Source organism: Phalangium opilio, unplaced genomic scaffold, assembly GCF_054372755.1.
Source record: "Phalangium opilio isolate 3A_F unplaced genomic scaffold, DU_Popi_V2 ptg000025l_1, whole genome shotgun sequence".
Taxonomy (NCBI): domain Eukaryota; kingdom Metazoa; phylum Arthropoda; class Arachnida; order Opiliones; family Phalangiidae; genus Phalangium; species Phalangium opilio.
In genome coordinates this window covers 2,904,769-2,920,371 of record NW_028324156.1, presented here as the reverse complement: position 1 = coordinate 2,920,371, position 15,603 = coordinate 2,904,769, and the positions used below count along the sequence as shown (strand labels likewise).

At 36.3% G+C, this 15,603-nt stretch overlaps 3 protein-coding genes and 1 long non-coding RNA gene across 4 annotated transcripts; 2 read left to right on the top strand and 2 right to left on the bottom strand.

Annotated features, from left to right (window-relative positions):
- Nucleotides 1-57: 57 nt before the first annotated feature.
- LOC149691749 (transmembrane protein 115) lies at nucleotides 58-3,424 on the top strand. The gene is made up of 3 exons (XM_089869194.1): nucleotides 58-922; nucleotides 996-1,172; nucleotides 1,742-3,424. Exons 1-3 carry the CDS (start codon nucleotides 216-218, stop codon nucleotides 2,001-2,003), a joined length of 1,146 nt encoding a protein of 381 aa, XP_089725320.1. The 5' UTR covers nucleotides 58-215; the 3' UTR covers nucleotides 2,004-3,424.
- On the bottom strand, nucleotides 3,179-6,228 carry LOC149691748 (ubiquitin-conjugating enzyme E2 N). The gene is made up of 5 exons (XM_089869207.1): nucleotides 6,042-6,228; nucleotides 5,710-5,811; nucleotides 5,478-5,622; nucleotides 5,175-5,315; nucleotides 3,179-4,481 (listed from the first exon to the last, which is right to left on the bottom strand). The coding sequence occupies exons 1-5, from the start codon at nucleotides 6,069-6,071 to the stop codon at nucleotides 4,444-4,446; spliced, it is 456 nt and encodes a 151-aa protein (XP_089725333.1). The 5' UTR covers nucleotides 6,072-6,228; the 3' UTR covers nucleotides 3,179-4,443.
- Nucleotides 6,168-7,113, top strand: LOC149691747 (uncharacterized). The gene is made up of 2 exons (XR_016383486.1): nucleotides 6,168-6,272; nucleotides 6,774-7,113. It is a non-coding gene; the product is annotated as an uncharacterized LOC149691747 (long non-coding RNA).
- Nucleotides 6,721-15,151, bottom strand: LOC149691746 (ubiquitin carboxyl-terminal hydrolase 19-like). Its single transcript, XM_089869172.1, has 16 exons — nucleotides 14,937-15,151; nucleotides 14,683-14,820; nucleotides 14,425-14,552; nucleotides 14,185-14,340; nucleotides 13,849-14,030; nucleotides 13,653-13,768; nucleotides 13,385-13,566; nucleotides 13,147-13,303; nucleotides 10,307-10,821; nucleotides 9,385-9,569; nucleotides 9,232-9,292; nucleotides 8,891-9,150; nucleotides 8,334-8,814; nucleotides 8,005-8,264; nucleotides 7,349-7,518; nucleotides 6,721-7,261 (listed from the first exon to the last, which is right to left on the bottom strand). Exons 1-16 carry the CDS (start codon nucleotides 14,998-15,000, stop codon nucleotides 6,993-6,995), a joined length of 3,324 nt encoding a protein of 1,107 aa, XP_089725298.1. The 5' UTR covers nucleotides 15,001-15,151; the 3' UTR covers nucleotides 6,721-6,992.
- Between the last annotated feature and the right edge of the window lie 452 nt (nucleotides 15,152-15,603).

Genomic DNA, 15,603 nt, shown 5'->3' with positions numbered 1-15,603 from the left:
TTTACAAAAGCTTAAATGCTTCATCACTGATATTTTAATCTTTAGTTTTAATAAATAAATACTTGAATAAAGAATCTTTTTCGATAAATTTTCTTTTTGAACTTTAACCTTCAAAATGAAACTCCCTTTTAGACGTGACGTCACCGTAGGCTTCCCTTGAAAATCAAAATTGTTTTGTTGAGGAACGAGGGAGGTCAGGGAACGTCACTTGAAAAATGGCTGCCTCCTCGGTGATTCAGAGAAATTTACCATACTTTAGACAACAATTTTCGGCCGCTTTTAAAACTAGTAGTTTCGTTGTTAAATTTATCATCTTTATGGTAATCGTGTTTTATTTTTTGTCATTCAGCGAGACTGCTTATCGCGCTATCGGTTGTACACCTGGTTTTATAATTCCGCCAAACTTTTATCTATGGACCGCTTTCTCTCACTGTTTTATGGAAAGTACTATATGGATGGTTATTATTGATATTATCACGGTTTTGTTCTGCGGAAAACTTATAGAACCCTTATGGGGACCCACGGAGATGCTGACATTCTTTGCCATAGTTAACACTAGCGTGGCATTCCTCTCCGTCATGTACTACATCATCGTTTACACTGTCACTTCAGACCCCCATTATTTGTTCTCCATTTCAATTCACGGTCTCGGGGGTTATTGCGCCGGTGTAGCGGTGGCGGTTAAGCAAATTATGCCAGATCATATGTTGCTTAATTTCTCAGTTGGAAAGTTACGTAATAGAAACGTACCCTTGAGTGTTTTATTACTGAGTATCATTCTATGGGCTATCGGTTTAGTCAGGGGGACTTATCCAGTCATGTTTACTTCCGGTCTTCTTACCTCCTGGGTATATTTAAGATTCTATCAGCATCATAGTAACGGGACCAAAGGAGATATGGCTGATAGTTTCACATTCGCCAGGTAAAAACCAACCGCTTCGGTCAACGTAACCAAAATTTCACCACCGGAAATCCTTTACTACTCTTTTTTTTAGCTTTTTCCCAAATGTACTTCAACCCCCTCTTGCCATAGTTGGTAATACCATCTTTGATTTCTTTGTCCGAATGAAATTATGTTCCAAGCCAGTTCGTCTTTACAACATGGCAGCCAGCGCTTCTTCCATAACAGTCAATCTTCCCGGAACAGAGCCTCAAGATGCGGAAAGAAGAAGGTATAAACTTAGAATAACCTGTTAAAGGGAGGGTGAAGTAGAAAATCAAGTGATTTTTTTATCGATTCTTCTACTAATTATAAGACCATTCTGCATAGTCAAACATTCAGGAAATACCAGTTCCGAATGATTTTAAAATTCAAATTAGGTTCAGATTTTAAGGATAATTTTAAAGAAGGTCCTCCGACCAATCGCGCAACGCTCTGCCTTCTTGTTAACAAAATTCTCGTGGCACGCTCCATGTCTCGCGCCATGATTGTCACGTCGCGCGCCTAATTTTATCAAATCTCGTGATAAATTTCATTCAACACGGAACGTGCCACGAGAATTTTGTTAATAAAAAGGCAGGGCGTTACGCGATTGGTCGGAGGGGCTTCTTTAAAATTATCCTTAAAATCTGAACCTAATTTGAATTTTAAAATCATTCGGAGCTGGTATTTCCTGAATGTTTGACTACGCAGAATGGTCTTATAATTAGTAGAAGAATCGATAAAAAATCACTTGATTTTCTACTTCACCCTCCCTTTAAGATTCATTCTAACCAAACCAAAATGAACGTAATCTTACAGACAAATAGCTCTTAGAGCTTTAACGGAAAGACTTAACAAAGCCGAACAACAATCTTCTTGGCCATCTTTAGTAGATGACGATAATAATAAAAACCCTGATGAAAAATCATCTAAACATACAACCATCTTGATACCAGCCATTCCTCTTCCACCCGCCATGCCCTCTAAACCCTCCTCTTCTTCTTCTTCTTCCTCGTTAATAACGCCCAATTTAAGTGATATTAAATCATCGCAAATTGACATATCAGTTCAAAAGACGTGACATAACTTTGCTTCATTCAAATAATTAAAAGAAATAAATGAACTTTTTACCTAAATATTAAGAAAAAGAGTACCTATATTAATATTTCTTATTTTAAATTAAAACAATAGACTAATGGCACCCCATATTATTTTCCCTTAGAGTTTAATACAGTCGAAGGTAGAGGGCTGCCATTACTCTATTAAAATTAAATAATATGAACTGATTGTTCCGTTAAAAAAAAAATTAAAAAACCAAGGAAGAGAATGTATGGCAAATAAAATAAAAAAAAGATATACTGGTATTTTCTATTTTTAAGTTAAATTAGCCTTATTCCTGATCAGCGCCACCTAATCATAGCGGCGGCTTTGAGAACTACTGTAATCGGCAAGCCAATCAGATGTCGCTAAAATCAGGTGACGTCACTGACGGGCACTCTCGGGATCTCACCAAAAATGACGTCACCAGATTTTATCGACATCTGGTTGGTTTGCCAATTACAGTAGTTCTCAAAGTCGCCGCTATGGTTAGGTGGCGCTGATCAGGAATAAGGCTGATTGGGACTGATAACCAACCAACCTTCTAAAGTCCTAAATGGTCAATTTAAATAACAATACAGTCTATAATCTGTAAATAAATATAGTTAATTACGTTACGTGTAATGTAAATCTCAATAACCAATTTTCAAAGAAAAAAATGATTCAAATAAAATAAAGTATTTAACTATTTATAGAAAAATCTCAAAAAACTTTCTTTCCCCTTGGAATTCAATTAAGTTATGATTGTTATAATTAATTGATTGTCGGGTTGAGATATGTGTGATAATTAAATAAATACGGTTTTAATTAATTAAGTTTAAGAATGCCTAACTAAAGTCAGTCGCTTTGAAAATTGCTTAAAGAAGTTGTACAATATGGCTGGAGATTTGCTTTGAACTCTGAAAAGGCAAAATCCAGACGTTGGTTTGTTTTAGTTTCGAACTCAGAAAATAATTTAGTCAAAAAAAGAAAAAAACTGTAATAAAGTTGGAATTTGAAACCAACCAAATTAAAAATTGCTAAATAAATAATGAAACCATAAAATTAATTTAAAATTTTAAAAAACATTTTCAGGGGAAAAAATTAATAAATTAACCCCCCCCCCCCAAAAAAAACAAAATGGCCGCCTCGTTTTTTGTAAACTAATAAAAAAAAAGGTAGTGACTCTTTTATTTATTAAAGATTTTTGTTTTTTCTTCCGCAGTTATCATTTTTATCTTATTTCTTTTTGCTTTAAGTTTTTTTTTATAAACCAAATTTCACACTAAGCCAATTTTATGTTTTATCACAGTAAAACCCTTAAATAGCAAAATGTTTTTATGTTTTTTCGTTCAGAACTTTACTTTAGGCATTATCTTTGTATAAAGATTTTGTTTATAAGTTGATTGGATTGGTTGTTTTTTTTTTTGTTAAAAAAAACCCCTAAAAACTGAAAATCTAACAAGAAATTTTACTGAAAAACAATAAAAATTTATTCCACCTACAAAAAGAGAACTGAAATATTTTCGATACGGAGAATTTGGTGTTTTTTTGTTTCTTTTTGGATTAAATGATGATAAGGGACATATTTTTCGTATTTAATTTTTGCCTTCCAGTGAGAACTATTTAGTATTATCGCAGGCGAGAGAGAGAGAGACGGAGAAAAATAATTAAAAATACAATAATTGGATTGGGCTAGTTCCCTTTGTTTTTTTTTTTTTTTTTTTTCGTTTTTCCTGATATTATTATTATTATTTTGTGGTTTCTTCTCAGGGGACTTAAATCTTATTTACATTCATCCCAAATAAATTGGAATTATTTTTTTTCCCTTCCGTTTTCATCATGGAATCAATTTGAGTGAGAGAGTTTCATTGGAAAAAAAAAAAAAAAAATTATTTAGATTTAATTTTAAATGTTCGTTCTTTTCTTAAAAATTTTAAGAAATTAAGCAATGAATTTTCTTTTTGCCTTCCCTTTTTAAGTTTTTATATTATTTCATTATGGCATTGTTTTATTAACGTGCGGTAATTCAAATGGACGCGCTATATAGTGTTTTTTCTTTCTTTTAAATTGACATAAATTCTTGGTAAATCGATCCTCAGAATTCTAATTTTATTTAACCTTTACCCTTTTATTATTATTATTATTTAAACTTTAATTATTTTAGTTTCTTTCTTTTCAGGGTAAATTGGACAATAAATTAATTAATTAATTAATTACTTAAGGGGTTTGCTTGGGTTTATTTCGTTTAAAAAAGTTTTGTTTCTGCCTAAAAAAGGTGTTTTTTTTTTCTTCCATTATTGGCCCACTTAATTTACCAAAAAAAAAATAAATGAAGCCTCTCATTTGAATAAAAAAAAGATTTTTTTTCCTTTTTTTTTTAGTTTTTTTTTTTCAAAGAGAGAAAGAAAAAAGTTACGTAGAATTGATTTGTTTTATATTTCCTAAGCATTCATTGCGTAAAGTCGTGTCCACTCTCGTGCTAGAGAGGTCAAAAGTAACAATTAACTTGAATTAAGACACGTAATTTTTATTTTGTGGCAGTTGTAATAATATCAACAGGGTTCATACAACTTTTGGAAAACAAATTTCCCCGAGATTTCCAGGTTTTCCCCCATATACTTCCCTGAATTTTCCAGATTTTTCCCGTATATGGAGTATCCTATGAAGCAAATGTTAACGAAGGAGGGTGGGGGGCAAATGGGACTATAACATACTCAAAGGACATCCCTGTATCTCTAATAGAACCAGAGTAATGAGCCTCCAAAGTATAGTGTAATGTTAATCCTATGGAGGGTATGTTTATGAACATTTTGCTTAATTACTCGGCCCCTGTTTGTCGTAGCCCAAAGTTTTTAGTATGGGTGGATGGGGGACAAATATGACTATAACATACTCAAAGGACATTCCCGTATCTCTAGTAGAACCAGAGTTATGAGCCTCCAAAGTATAGTGTAATGTTAATCCTATGGAGGGGATGTTTATGAACATTTTGCTTAATTACTCAGCCCCTGTTTGACGCAAATTTCCCTGAATTTTACTAAAAATTATAAATTTCCCTGAGTTGTTTTTTTTGTCAACTATTTATATCCCTGATTATTCCAGGTTTTCCCTGTTTTCCAGGTTTGTATGAACCCTGATCAACCGTGTTGTTGTTAACCCCTTTTTATATTACCTGTTTTGATAGCATCTCCTTCATTAACTTTCCATTGTTCAGCAACATCATTGGCCAGGGGATCATCGGGATTTGGTGCACTTAAAAGGGCTTGGATGGAAAGCAAAACTGTTCGTATTTGAAGAGCAGGACTCCACTTGTCTGTGAAGAAAACAGTAGTAGATTCCGGAGAAAAGTGAGGTTATATTTTAAATTTATAATCTATTTCCGATATATTTTCTTATTGAACACTCAAAGTTAACGGCAAACTTGACAGATTAGTGATTACCCCCTTTTTAAAGATAACCAATCATACTTATTCACCTTTAAGAATATCTAAGCATATACGACCCAATTTGTCAATATTTGGATGGTATATTTTTGTCATAAACCGAACTTTTGGAGCTGACATAGGATATTCTTCTGGTAGGAATAACTCCAATTTAAAAACTCCGCCTTCAAATGGAGACTTTAGAAGAAGAAAAGAGAAGAAAGGAAGGGTAGTTCAAAACCAAAGTTTATCTGGAATGGGTAGTTAATATACAACCAATCATACCCCTTCTGGTCCTGCTACAACAACGTGGAAATATCTCGCGTTACTTTCATCCGGAATTGCACTAATTCCCGGTACTGGTTCAGCCATTAATCGCTGTGTTTCCTGGTTTAAATTTTAACAAAACACATTTAAGGGTAAAAGAGCCAGGGCTTCAACGTGTGAAACTTAATTTTTCGAACGCAAATAGCACTTGTAAGGATTTTTAAAATGTTTCGCATCACTTAGCAACAAACGCCATTCCATAATTTCCATTAGTATCGGCAGGACGGGACCGGCACTCAATATCCGAAGCCAAGGCTTAGTGGAGTTATTAAAAATCTTTGTACGCTTACCTTAATTATTCTTCGAGGTAGTCCAGCCATATTTTATTGATAGTAAAGTTTAAAGAAAACTTCCCTAATCTAGTTTAGTAATTACTAAAGGCTTAAATACAAAATAAAACAAAAAATCTTTTTCACAGGTTTTAATTCGAGCAGGACACCCGCAGCCAAAAAATTTCGCCAAAAAATGACAAAACGGTGACGTCATAATTGAAGCAGCCACGTGTTTCAAACTAGCCAATGGTATCTTATAATTAATTTTCCCTCCATTTTTGAATCCATATTAACCACGTGTTCCCGATAGATCGAGTTTGTTGAAAGGAAATGAGACTAATTAAGCCTGAAATTAAATATAACTTAAAACTAATTAAAACAATTACGTATCCTACCTTTATCCCAAATTCTATAATAGCCATCTTTTTCAAACTGAATTTCTCAATATCATCATTAAAACTCCACTAATCCACCTTATTCCCTTTCGCCGGGGAAGTTAGGCTTAACTCGGGATTCATGGGGGGTGAGTAACGGGAAGAAATTGGTCTGTTATCTGCTACAAAAGCCAAAAATATGTACTGTAGCGGACGACAGACCAATTTCTTCCCGTTACTCACCCCCCATGAATCCCCAGCTAAGCCTAACTTAGTAACTTCGGGCGAAAGGGAATAAGGTGGATTAAATAATCGAGAAAAAGTACTTTTTCAACTCTGATTTAATTTTAATTCTAACAATACAATATTTCAAAAGGGAAATATCTTCAAATGTCAAAAACTGACCAATGAATTGAAGTGAAATGTCCACTTGATGGGGAAAGGCTCAAGAGCTTCTGGAGCTTTTTGTGAACTTTGTATTTAATTAAAGTATAATTATTATTAATTTTAGTTATTAAAACGACTTTATAAAACAATAAATAGTGCAACAAATGACTCAAATATTATTAAAAAAAATTATAATATCAACTAAATATTAATCGAGCATATCCACCTCTGAATTATCACTACGAATTATGCCATCAGACATTAATTCTTTTGTTAAATCAAGTTCCGAACTTGTATCGGGATCATCACTTTCTTCATCATCGATGAAAGTATTACCTACCACAACTGGAATAGTCTCGCGCCTTTCAATAGTAAAAGGTTTATTTCTTTGTCTGTAAAACAACAAGTAAGCCGCTTCGGTAACGATGGAAGATTCCGAAACAAATGACACTCGACTATCATCAAAAAGTCTCCAATCTTAAAAAAGATTTCATTAGCGTTTGTTTTACAATACCATTTTCCAAAGATTCGCATTCTCTTTTAAAATACATAATTTAAATGTACCTATTACGCTACGTCTTGTTTCACACGGATCAAGTAGACGAGCGAATGAAGTGTAATGCCCACCAAAAATGCCTCCTTCGTGATTCACAACTCCGTAGAGATCGTAAATAGGTGGTGGTGCATCCTCTGAAACGGGTTCTTTACACAAGTACGGGCTCAAATCTAAACTCCTGGAAGTATAACCAACAACGTCACCATCTTCATAATATCAGAAGTATATAATACTTCTCTTCGAGAGAAGTGTACAAGCACAAAGCGGGGCAAGTGTAACGTCATTCTTCCCAACATCGGAACATTTGGAGCAAGGTTACTAAACCGAATCACATACACGATAAATAGTTCCCTCATCATTACTCTATTAGCGTTTAAATATTTGGCAAGACGCATGCATGCGCTTGTGCATTTTTGTCCCACGTCAAGACAATCAAGGTTTGTGGGATGATTGCTGGGGATTTAGTGCCAAACAATTATAGAATTCACCTTACGGTGCGATGCCCATTTGTAGTTTGATGAGTGGGAAAGCAAACTAAAAGGGTGAGCCTGGGAAGAATGACGTTACATAACTAAAGCATTAAGAGGATACAGAGTGTCATCCTTCTTCTATTATCCCCTTCTGATAATATTAAAATACGCAACAAACCAAACCCTGAAAATACCTTATTGGAAAGTCAATCATCTTATCGAGTTTCTCCCTGAAATGCAGCAAACCTCCGTATGAAAATCTTTTCAATTGAATTATTAGAACCGGTGGTAATCTCCATAACGAAAGCTGCTTAGTAGCTTCTCTGTGTTCCTTACAAGAAGGACAGTACCAGGAATTTTTATTCGTTAAGACTTCGGGTTCGGTAAAAAGTCTTAAACAATCATCCAAATTTGGATCAAGATTTGTTACTTCATCATCGTCATCTTCGCAATCCTACAGAGAACGTAATAAAATTGTAACAAATTGTTCAATTTATTGAAGTCAACCATGGTGACAATATACCAATTCTTTAGACTGAACCATGACGTAATTAGGACAACTCCTATGATTATTTTTCCAGTCCATGGCGATGTGTTTATAATTTATGAGATCTAGAGGTTCACTGCCTTTATCCTCTAAAACTTCAGCGCCATTTTTGGTTAAACTTCTTCCATTTTTATCAACTGGTACAATGACAAAGTCATAGCGGTGATCTTTTTCAGACTGTTGGCCGATAACCAGTCTCACCGGTTGTTGACCCATAGAACCGCCGCTAGAGCTAGCCCCTTCATTTTTTAAATCAGTTCCAATATCCATTTCGGACATTGCCTTTTCAGTATCGATTCTATTACGAGTTTCGTCATCAATGTCACTGGAACTTTCACTCGATATTGCCAAAGGAGAATCAACATCTTCCAAATTAGGAGAGGACAAAGAATCAAATGATTGATTTAGTTTAGCGCTTTGATAATCAACGGGAGGTTGGAACACGTCTACCGAATGCCTAACCAAAAGAGAACCATATCAATTTTTAACGTTAAGACTCGGGTGTTGAACAGTTAAGGCGTGCAGGAATATACCTAGAGTAGGCTTCGAGTAACCTGGCGATGACGGAATACGTAGCTTGGGACTTTGGTATACTAATGAAGAAGGGTGAGCCCATTAAATGCGGTTCTTCGACGCAATTTGATTTGTGATCTGGCCAATGACTTCTTTGGCAGTCAACACCGCAATAAGCTACTCTCATACACTTTGTACATCGCTTCAACTTAGCTTCGCTTATTGAACTTGCTTTTGAGCAAAATGAACATTCATTCTTTAGCTCTGGAACTAATAACCTCTATAAAAACGTAAAAGAAATTGTTTTGGGAAAAGTTCTAACTAGGCCTATTAGACTAAGTTCAACGCTGATATTAATAACCTGGACGACTGTTAGTTCTATAATAGGTTCTCCAACAAGTTTACTATCAAACACTTCGAACCTAGATTGAGGTAAAAGTAAGTGTGACGGGAGAAGCAAAATTAAGAGTTAGGTCTGGTCTACGTCAAGCGCAATAATTTTAAAGGTATTCACATGAATATCTTGCTGTTTCCGCTATAGTTTACGTATGTAAGATGAAAATGATCTACAAGAGGTTGAATTGGCTCTCGTTTTGAAACTAAAAATCCTCTTAGCTTATCAGGTGGTACGTTAACCTTTGATGAAAGCTCAGCTTTCAGATCAGAGTAATAACTATCAACAGACACCTTCAAAGAATACTGTAAAACGCAAAATATAATTGCTTCCTTGTTTTCTAAATTACGCGAAATTAATGGGACAGGGTTTATACAATTATTTGGAAAACCGATTTCCCCGAGTTTTCCAGGTTTTTTCCCATATATTTACCCTAACTTTTCCACGTTTTTCCCCAAATATACCCCCGAGTTTTCCACGTTTTTCCCCAAATATATCCCCGAGTTTTCCACGTTTTTCCCCAAATATACCCCCGAGTGTTCCACGTTTTTCCCCAAATATACCCCCTAGTTTTCCTAGTTTTTCCCCAAATATACCCCCGAGTTTTCCACGTTTTTCCCCAAATATACCCCCGAGTTTTCCACGTTTTTCCCCAAATATACCCCCGAGTTTTCCACGTTTTTCCCCAAATATACCCCCGAGTTTTCCACGTTTTTCCCCAAATATACCCCCGAATTTTCCACGTTTTTCCCCATATAGTTCTCCGAGTTTCCCAGGCTTTTGCCCATATATTTCCTCGAGTTATACAGGTTTTTCCCATACATTTCCCCACATATTTCCCGTAGTTTTCCCCTTATATGAAGTAATAACAACGGGAGTGGTTTAATTATAGTTGAAGCAACCCCTTCAGAGCAAAACTTCAAACCTCACAAATCACCCCGAATTTCACAAAAAATTCAAAATTTCCCTGATATTTTTATCAACTATTAATTTCCCGGAGTTTTCCATGTTTGTATGAACCCTGAAATAATAAGCGTCATACTTTGCGCGGTTTTCTTCTAGGATCTTTTGAAAAGAAGTAGACAGTGATGACGCAATTATTTTTAGGTAATGGTAAGGATAAGTAAAGAAAAGGATCAAAGGTAATGGAAACTTTGGAGCAAGTGGGGCAAACGAGTTTGGATTTATATTGCCCCTGGAACAAATCGACAACGATGGAATCATTTCGCTTTTTATAATTTTGCCAGCATTCATTAGCGGCAACTTCATCGGGTTTGTCATCCAGGTTAGAGCTTTCAATGTAAGGTTTTTGCTTGACTCTATTCAAGTCTTCGTGAAGGCCATCCAGAAAGAAAGCCATAAACTCTTGAGAGTCGTGTTGAGCGAAACCCGAAAACTGCGTCACTTTTTGACCAATGAGCATTTTTAATTTAGATGGTGCGTAAGAATGTTGAACACCCATCCATAAATTTTTCAGTAGAACCGCAAATGTTACTGCTAAATGCCCATTCAAACTCAAAGGGTTTTCAACATTGATGTCTTGTTGAAAACGACCACCTTTAAGAAATGAAAAGTGTTTTCCTAATTAAAAACAAAGTGGCTATATGGGCCTGAATAGTCCCGGTCTATTTAGGCCTAAAATTTCGGGCTAAAGGAGTATAGTGCTTCTAGTTAGCTATTTTAGACCAAATTTTGGGCCTATAGGGTATATAGTCCAATATCTCAGGTCATGTGTACTAATTAGGCCCAAAAATTGGGCATAAACAGACTTTGGGCCTAAATAGGGTCGGGGGGGGGGGACTCTTTCTAAGCCTAAATAGGGTGGGGGGGGGCTATGTAAGCCAAGAAATTCGGGCTTAAATAGGGTGGGGGGGGGGCTATGTAAGCCAAGAAATTCGGGCTTAAATAGGGTGGGGGGGCTACGTAAGCCAAGAAGTTTGGGCTTAAATAGGGTGGGGGCTATGTAAGCCAAGAAGTTTGGGTTTAAATAGGGTGGGGGGGGGCTATGTAAGCCAAGAAGTTTGGGCTTAAATAGGGTGGGGGATATGTAAGCCAAGAAGTTTGGGTTTAAATAGGGTGGGGGGGCTATGTAAGCCAAGAAGTTTGGGCTTAAATAGGGTGGGGGATATGTAAGCCAAGAAGTTTGGGTTTAAATAGGGTGGGGGGAGGCTATGTAAGCCAAGAAGTTTGGGCTTAAATAGGGTGGGGGATATGTAAGCCAAGAAGTTTGGGTTTAAATAGGGTGGGGGGGCTATGTAAGCCAAGAAGTTTGGGCTTAAATAGGGTGGGGGATATGTAAGCCAAGAAGTTTGGGTTTAAATAGGGTGGGGGGGGGCTATGTAAGCCAAGAAGTTTGGGCTTAAATAGGGTGGGGGATATGTAAGCCAAGAAGTTTGGGTTTAAATAGGGTGGGGGATATGTAAGCCAAGAAGTTTGGGTTTAAATAGGGTGGGGGGGCTATGTAAGCCAAGAAGTTTGGGCTTAAATAGGGTGGGGGATATGTAAGCCAAGAAGTTTGGGTTTAAATAGGGTGGGGGGAGGCTATGTAAGCCAAGAAGTTTGGGCTTAAATAGGGTGGGGGATATGTAAGCCAAGAAGTTTGGGTTTAAATAGGGTGGGGGGGGGCTATGTAAGCCAAGAAGTTTGGGCTTAAATAGGGTGGGGGATATGTAAGCCAAGAAGTTTGGGTTTAAATAGGGTGGGGGATATGTAAGCCAAGAAGTTTGGGTTTAAATAGGGTGGGGGGGCTATGTAAGCCAAGAAGTTTGGGCTTAAATAGGGTGGGGGATATGTAAGCCAAGAAGTTTGGGTTTAAATAGGGTGGGGGGGGGGCTATGTAAGCCAAGAAGTTTGGGCTTAAATAGGGTGGGGGATATGTAAGCCAAGAAGTTTGGGTTTAAATAGGGTGGGGGGGGGCTATGTAAGCCAAGAAGTTTGGGCTTAAATAGGGTGGGGGATATGTAAGCCAAGAAGTTTGGGTTTAAATAGGGTGGGGGGGCTATGTAAGCCAAGAAGTTTGGGCTTAAATAGGGTGGGGGATATGTAAGCCAAGAAGTTTGGGTTTAAATAGGGTGGGGGATATGTAAGCCAAGAAGTTTGGGTTTAAATAGGGTGGGGGGGCTATGTAAGCCAAGAAGTTTGGGCTTAAATAGGGTGGGGGATATGTAAGCCAAGAAGTTTGGGTTTAAATAGGGTGGGGGGGCTATGTAAGCCAAGAAGTTTGGGTTTAAATAGGGTGGGGGATATGTAAGCCAAGAAGTTTGGGCTTAAATAGGGTGGGGGATATGTAAGCCAAGAAGTTTGGGTTTAAATAGGGTGGGGGGGGGGGGCTATGTAAGCCAAGAAGTTTGGGCTTAAATAGGGTGGGGGATATGTAAGCCAAGAAGTTTGGGTTTAAATAGGGTGGGGGGAGGCTATGTAAGCCAAGAAGTTTGGGCTTAAATAGGGTGGGGGATATGTAAGCCAAGAAGTTTGGGTTTAAATAGGGTGGGGGATATGTAAGCCAAGAAGTTTGGGTTTAAATAGGGTGGGGGGGGGGCTATGTAAGCCAAGAAGTTTGGGCTTAAATAGGGTGGGGGATATGTAAGCCAAGAAATTTGGGTTTAAATAGGGTGGGGGGGGCTATGTAAGCCAAGAATTTGGGCTTAAATAGGGTTGGGGGGGGGGGAGGGCTATGTAAGCCAAGAAGTTTGGGCTTAAATAGGGTGGGGGGGGGCTATGTAAGCCAAGAAATTTGGGCATAAATAGGGTCCCTGGTTATTAGAGCCCAGAATTTGGGCCTAAATATAAATAGGGTCCCTGGCTATTTAATCCCAGAATTTGGGCCTAAATAGAAACAGAAAACTAAAAAATTTAACAGTTACGAAGTTGGTAGTAACTTACTTAAGAAATATTCCTTAAGTTCACTGGTATTAGCTAAACATTGAAGTACGCTATTCATAAAGCAAGTATTGCCTAAATTATCAAGACCAGTTAACCCGTATTTAAGTTGACCAACTATTTGATTCTTATTCAGCGGTGATACCAAACACGTTGGTTTCTAATTCAAAAATTGGATTAGAGTCATAATCTTAATTAAATTAAATTCTAGTAAAATCGAATTTGATTTGACGAGTCTTACAGATTCTTTTTTACAATCGGAAACAATATCTTCATTATATAAATGCTCTAGAGAATTTTCCGTAATGACTGATGATGTAGCGATATTTGGCTGTTCTAATGATTCTCTTAAAGAATTCTGATTTTCAGATAATTCCGGTTTCACTATGGGAACCCAAGAAGTTGATGGAGCTTTGAACTGATCTATAAGTTAATTAAATTAAATTTAATTTAATTAAAACACAATTAAAACCTTCTTAAAGTACGACTTTTAAGTTTTAACAACTTACTATCAGGTTGACTTCCTTCCAAACCACTCCATCTGTAAGGTGTTTCCTTTTCAAGAGTAATTTCGAGTTTTTTCTCCGAGAGTTTAAATCTGCATTGCTTAGGTTTGATTGGAGCTCTTCGTGAAATTATTAATAAATAAATTAATATTTAAATTTAAATTTAATGATATTTAAAATTACTTAAATTAGACATTACTTCAAATATATCGACCACACAAATGTGGTGTCGGGAGTAGCATCCGTATTGATGTAGTTATTTAAAAATTGGGTGTCACTTGTTTTGAACGTCAATGAAAATTTGTTTTCTTCAAAATTCATTGACAAGTCATCCTTTTTAATTTGTTTAACGTAAACATCAACAGTGAGAGACTCCAAATTCTATTGATATTAATTAATAATAGATAATTAATGATTTGACCTATTTATACACCTATTAAAAGCCTTTTATTATTATTATTATTATTATTAGCATTACTATTATTATTATTAATTAGTAAGGAAGTAATTGATTTTCAAGTAAAAAAATAATTACTTTCTGATAAAAAGTGTAGTTTAGATTTTGAACTTCAACTATGTGTTTTTCCTTAGGTTTTTCCGCCTCTTTATTTTCTTTTGAATATATTTCAGAGCCAATTTTAGGTTCGGGACTTTCAGCCGAATCTTCACTCATTTCATCTTTCTTCCGAGCCTATTTCCATTACAATTTTAAACATAATTAATTAACTAAAGAACCAACCAAAAGGTAGGTTTTCTTAAACTAACTGTCCCGTACTTCTAATTGCTTCCACGACTCCGGAGCTTTTTTCACCATCTTAAGAATAACCTTATTTGACTTGAACTGTATGCTAGTACCTTCGGGAACTACTACGCGATATAAATCGCAGCTCCAGGTTCTATTGTCTATAGAAGATAATCTTATTGATTTAAAATAGACTAATGGCACCCCATGTTATTTCCCCATAGAGCTTAATACAGTCGAAGGCAGAGGGCTGCCATTACCCTATACCCAAAGAGAAAACATCATACATACCTTGAAATATGATTGAGCAATTAGATTCCGTACTTTTGAACTTGACATTTTCTAGATTATAATTAACTTTTGAGTTTCCAGGATATAGAATTATAGTTACTTCGGACTCTGTTTGTTGCCATTCGTGTCTCAGGGCTTCTAAAATGCGATAAAATTTAATAATTAGGACAAAGGAAAGATGAGTACTTTAATTTAGATTAGGGAAAAGTTTCCTTATCATACCCTAAGCCTTGGCCATAATATTTATTACTTACTTTTTGCGCCTTGTTTATTTGAAACTTCCTTGACATTAATGTTTTCTTTTTCTCTTTTAGACATAATTAAATAACTACCTACTTTAATTAAAACTTGAAAACTTCCTTAAGAGCTAAAATTAAATTAAAACAATAACAAACACTTGATTCAAAATTTGCAAGTTCCGAATTCACCACCAGCGTCCATTTTGTATTTCGTAAATTCCCATTCGACCAGGGTGGGAAATAAGGATTGTTTCTAAACTGGACATTGGGCCAGCATCCCCCTAGGCTAGGCCTGGAATAAATAAACTGGTCCATGACCATTACCCAGGGCGTGTCGTCTGCTAAACTAAAGAAGTGGGTAATTAAAATAGTTGAGATAATGTCTGGGCTCTTGTTACCCCTGAATTTTTTAGTGGTCCCGTAGACCACTGACCCCCCTCCGATTTAATTTTTAAACTGGTCATTTGCCCTGGGCCACCGCCTTATTTCCCAGTTCCCACGCTGCATTCGACAATACAATTAACCTACGCAGTTATATCCATAGAGATAGGGTTATATCGGTTCAAGTACTGGACCAGACTAAACCATTTAAACCGCAGCTACGTAGGAATTAAATACATGGCCAACTAGGCTCCTGGTGCGTTCAGTGCTTTGGAAAGAAAAATTAAGAAAAAGGCCCGTT

Bases quoted from the DNA above. Each gene is read 5' to 3' on its own strand.
- LOC149691749 (XM_089869194.1), top strand. From the start codon at position 216: ATGGCTGCCTCCTCGGTGATTCAGAGAAATTTACCATACTTTAGACAA. The intron at 923-995 runs GTAAAAACCAAC...TCTTTTTTTTAG, and splicing joins GATAGTTTCACATTCGCCAG to CTTTTTCCCAAATGTACTTC. The intron at 1,173-1,741 runs GTATAAACTTAG...GTAATCTTACAG, and splicing joins CAAGATGCGGAAAGAAGAAG to ACAAATAGCTCTTAGAGCTT.
- LOC149691748 (XM_089869207.1), bottom strand. From the start codon at position 6,071: ATGGCTGGACTACCTCGAAGAATAATTAAG. The intron at 5,316-5,477 runs GTGAATAAGTAT...TTTTCTTCACAG, and splicing joins ATGCTTAGATATTCTTAAAG to ACAAGTGGAGTCCTGCTCTT. The intron at 4,482-5,174 runs GTAATATAAAAA...TGACCTCTCTAG, and splicing joins AGGAGATGCTATCAAAACAG to CACGAGAGTGGACACGACTT.
- LOC149691746 (XM_089869172.1), bottom strand. From the start codon at position 15,000: ATGTCTAAAAGAGAAAAAGAAAACATTAATGTCAAGGAAGTTTCAAAT. The intron at 14,821-14,936 runs GTAAGTAATAAA...ATCGCATTTTAG, and splicing joins AAATAAACAAGGCGCAAAAA to AAGCCCTGAGACACGAATGG. The intron at 7,262-7,348 runs GTACATTTAAAT...ATCTTTTTTAAG, and splicing joins AACAAGACGTAGCGTAATAG to ATTGGAGACTTTTTGATGAT.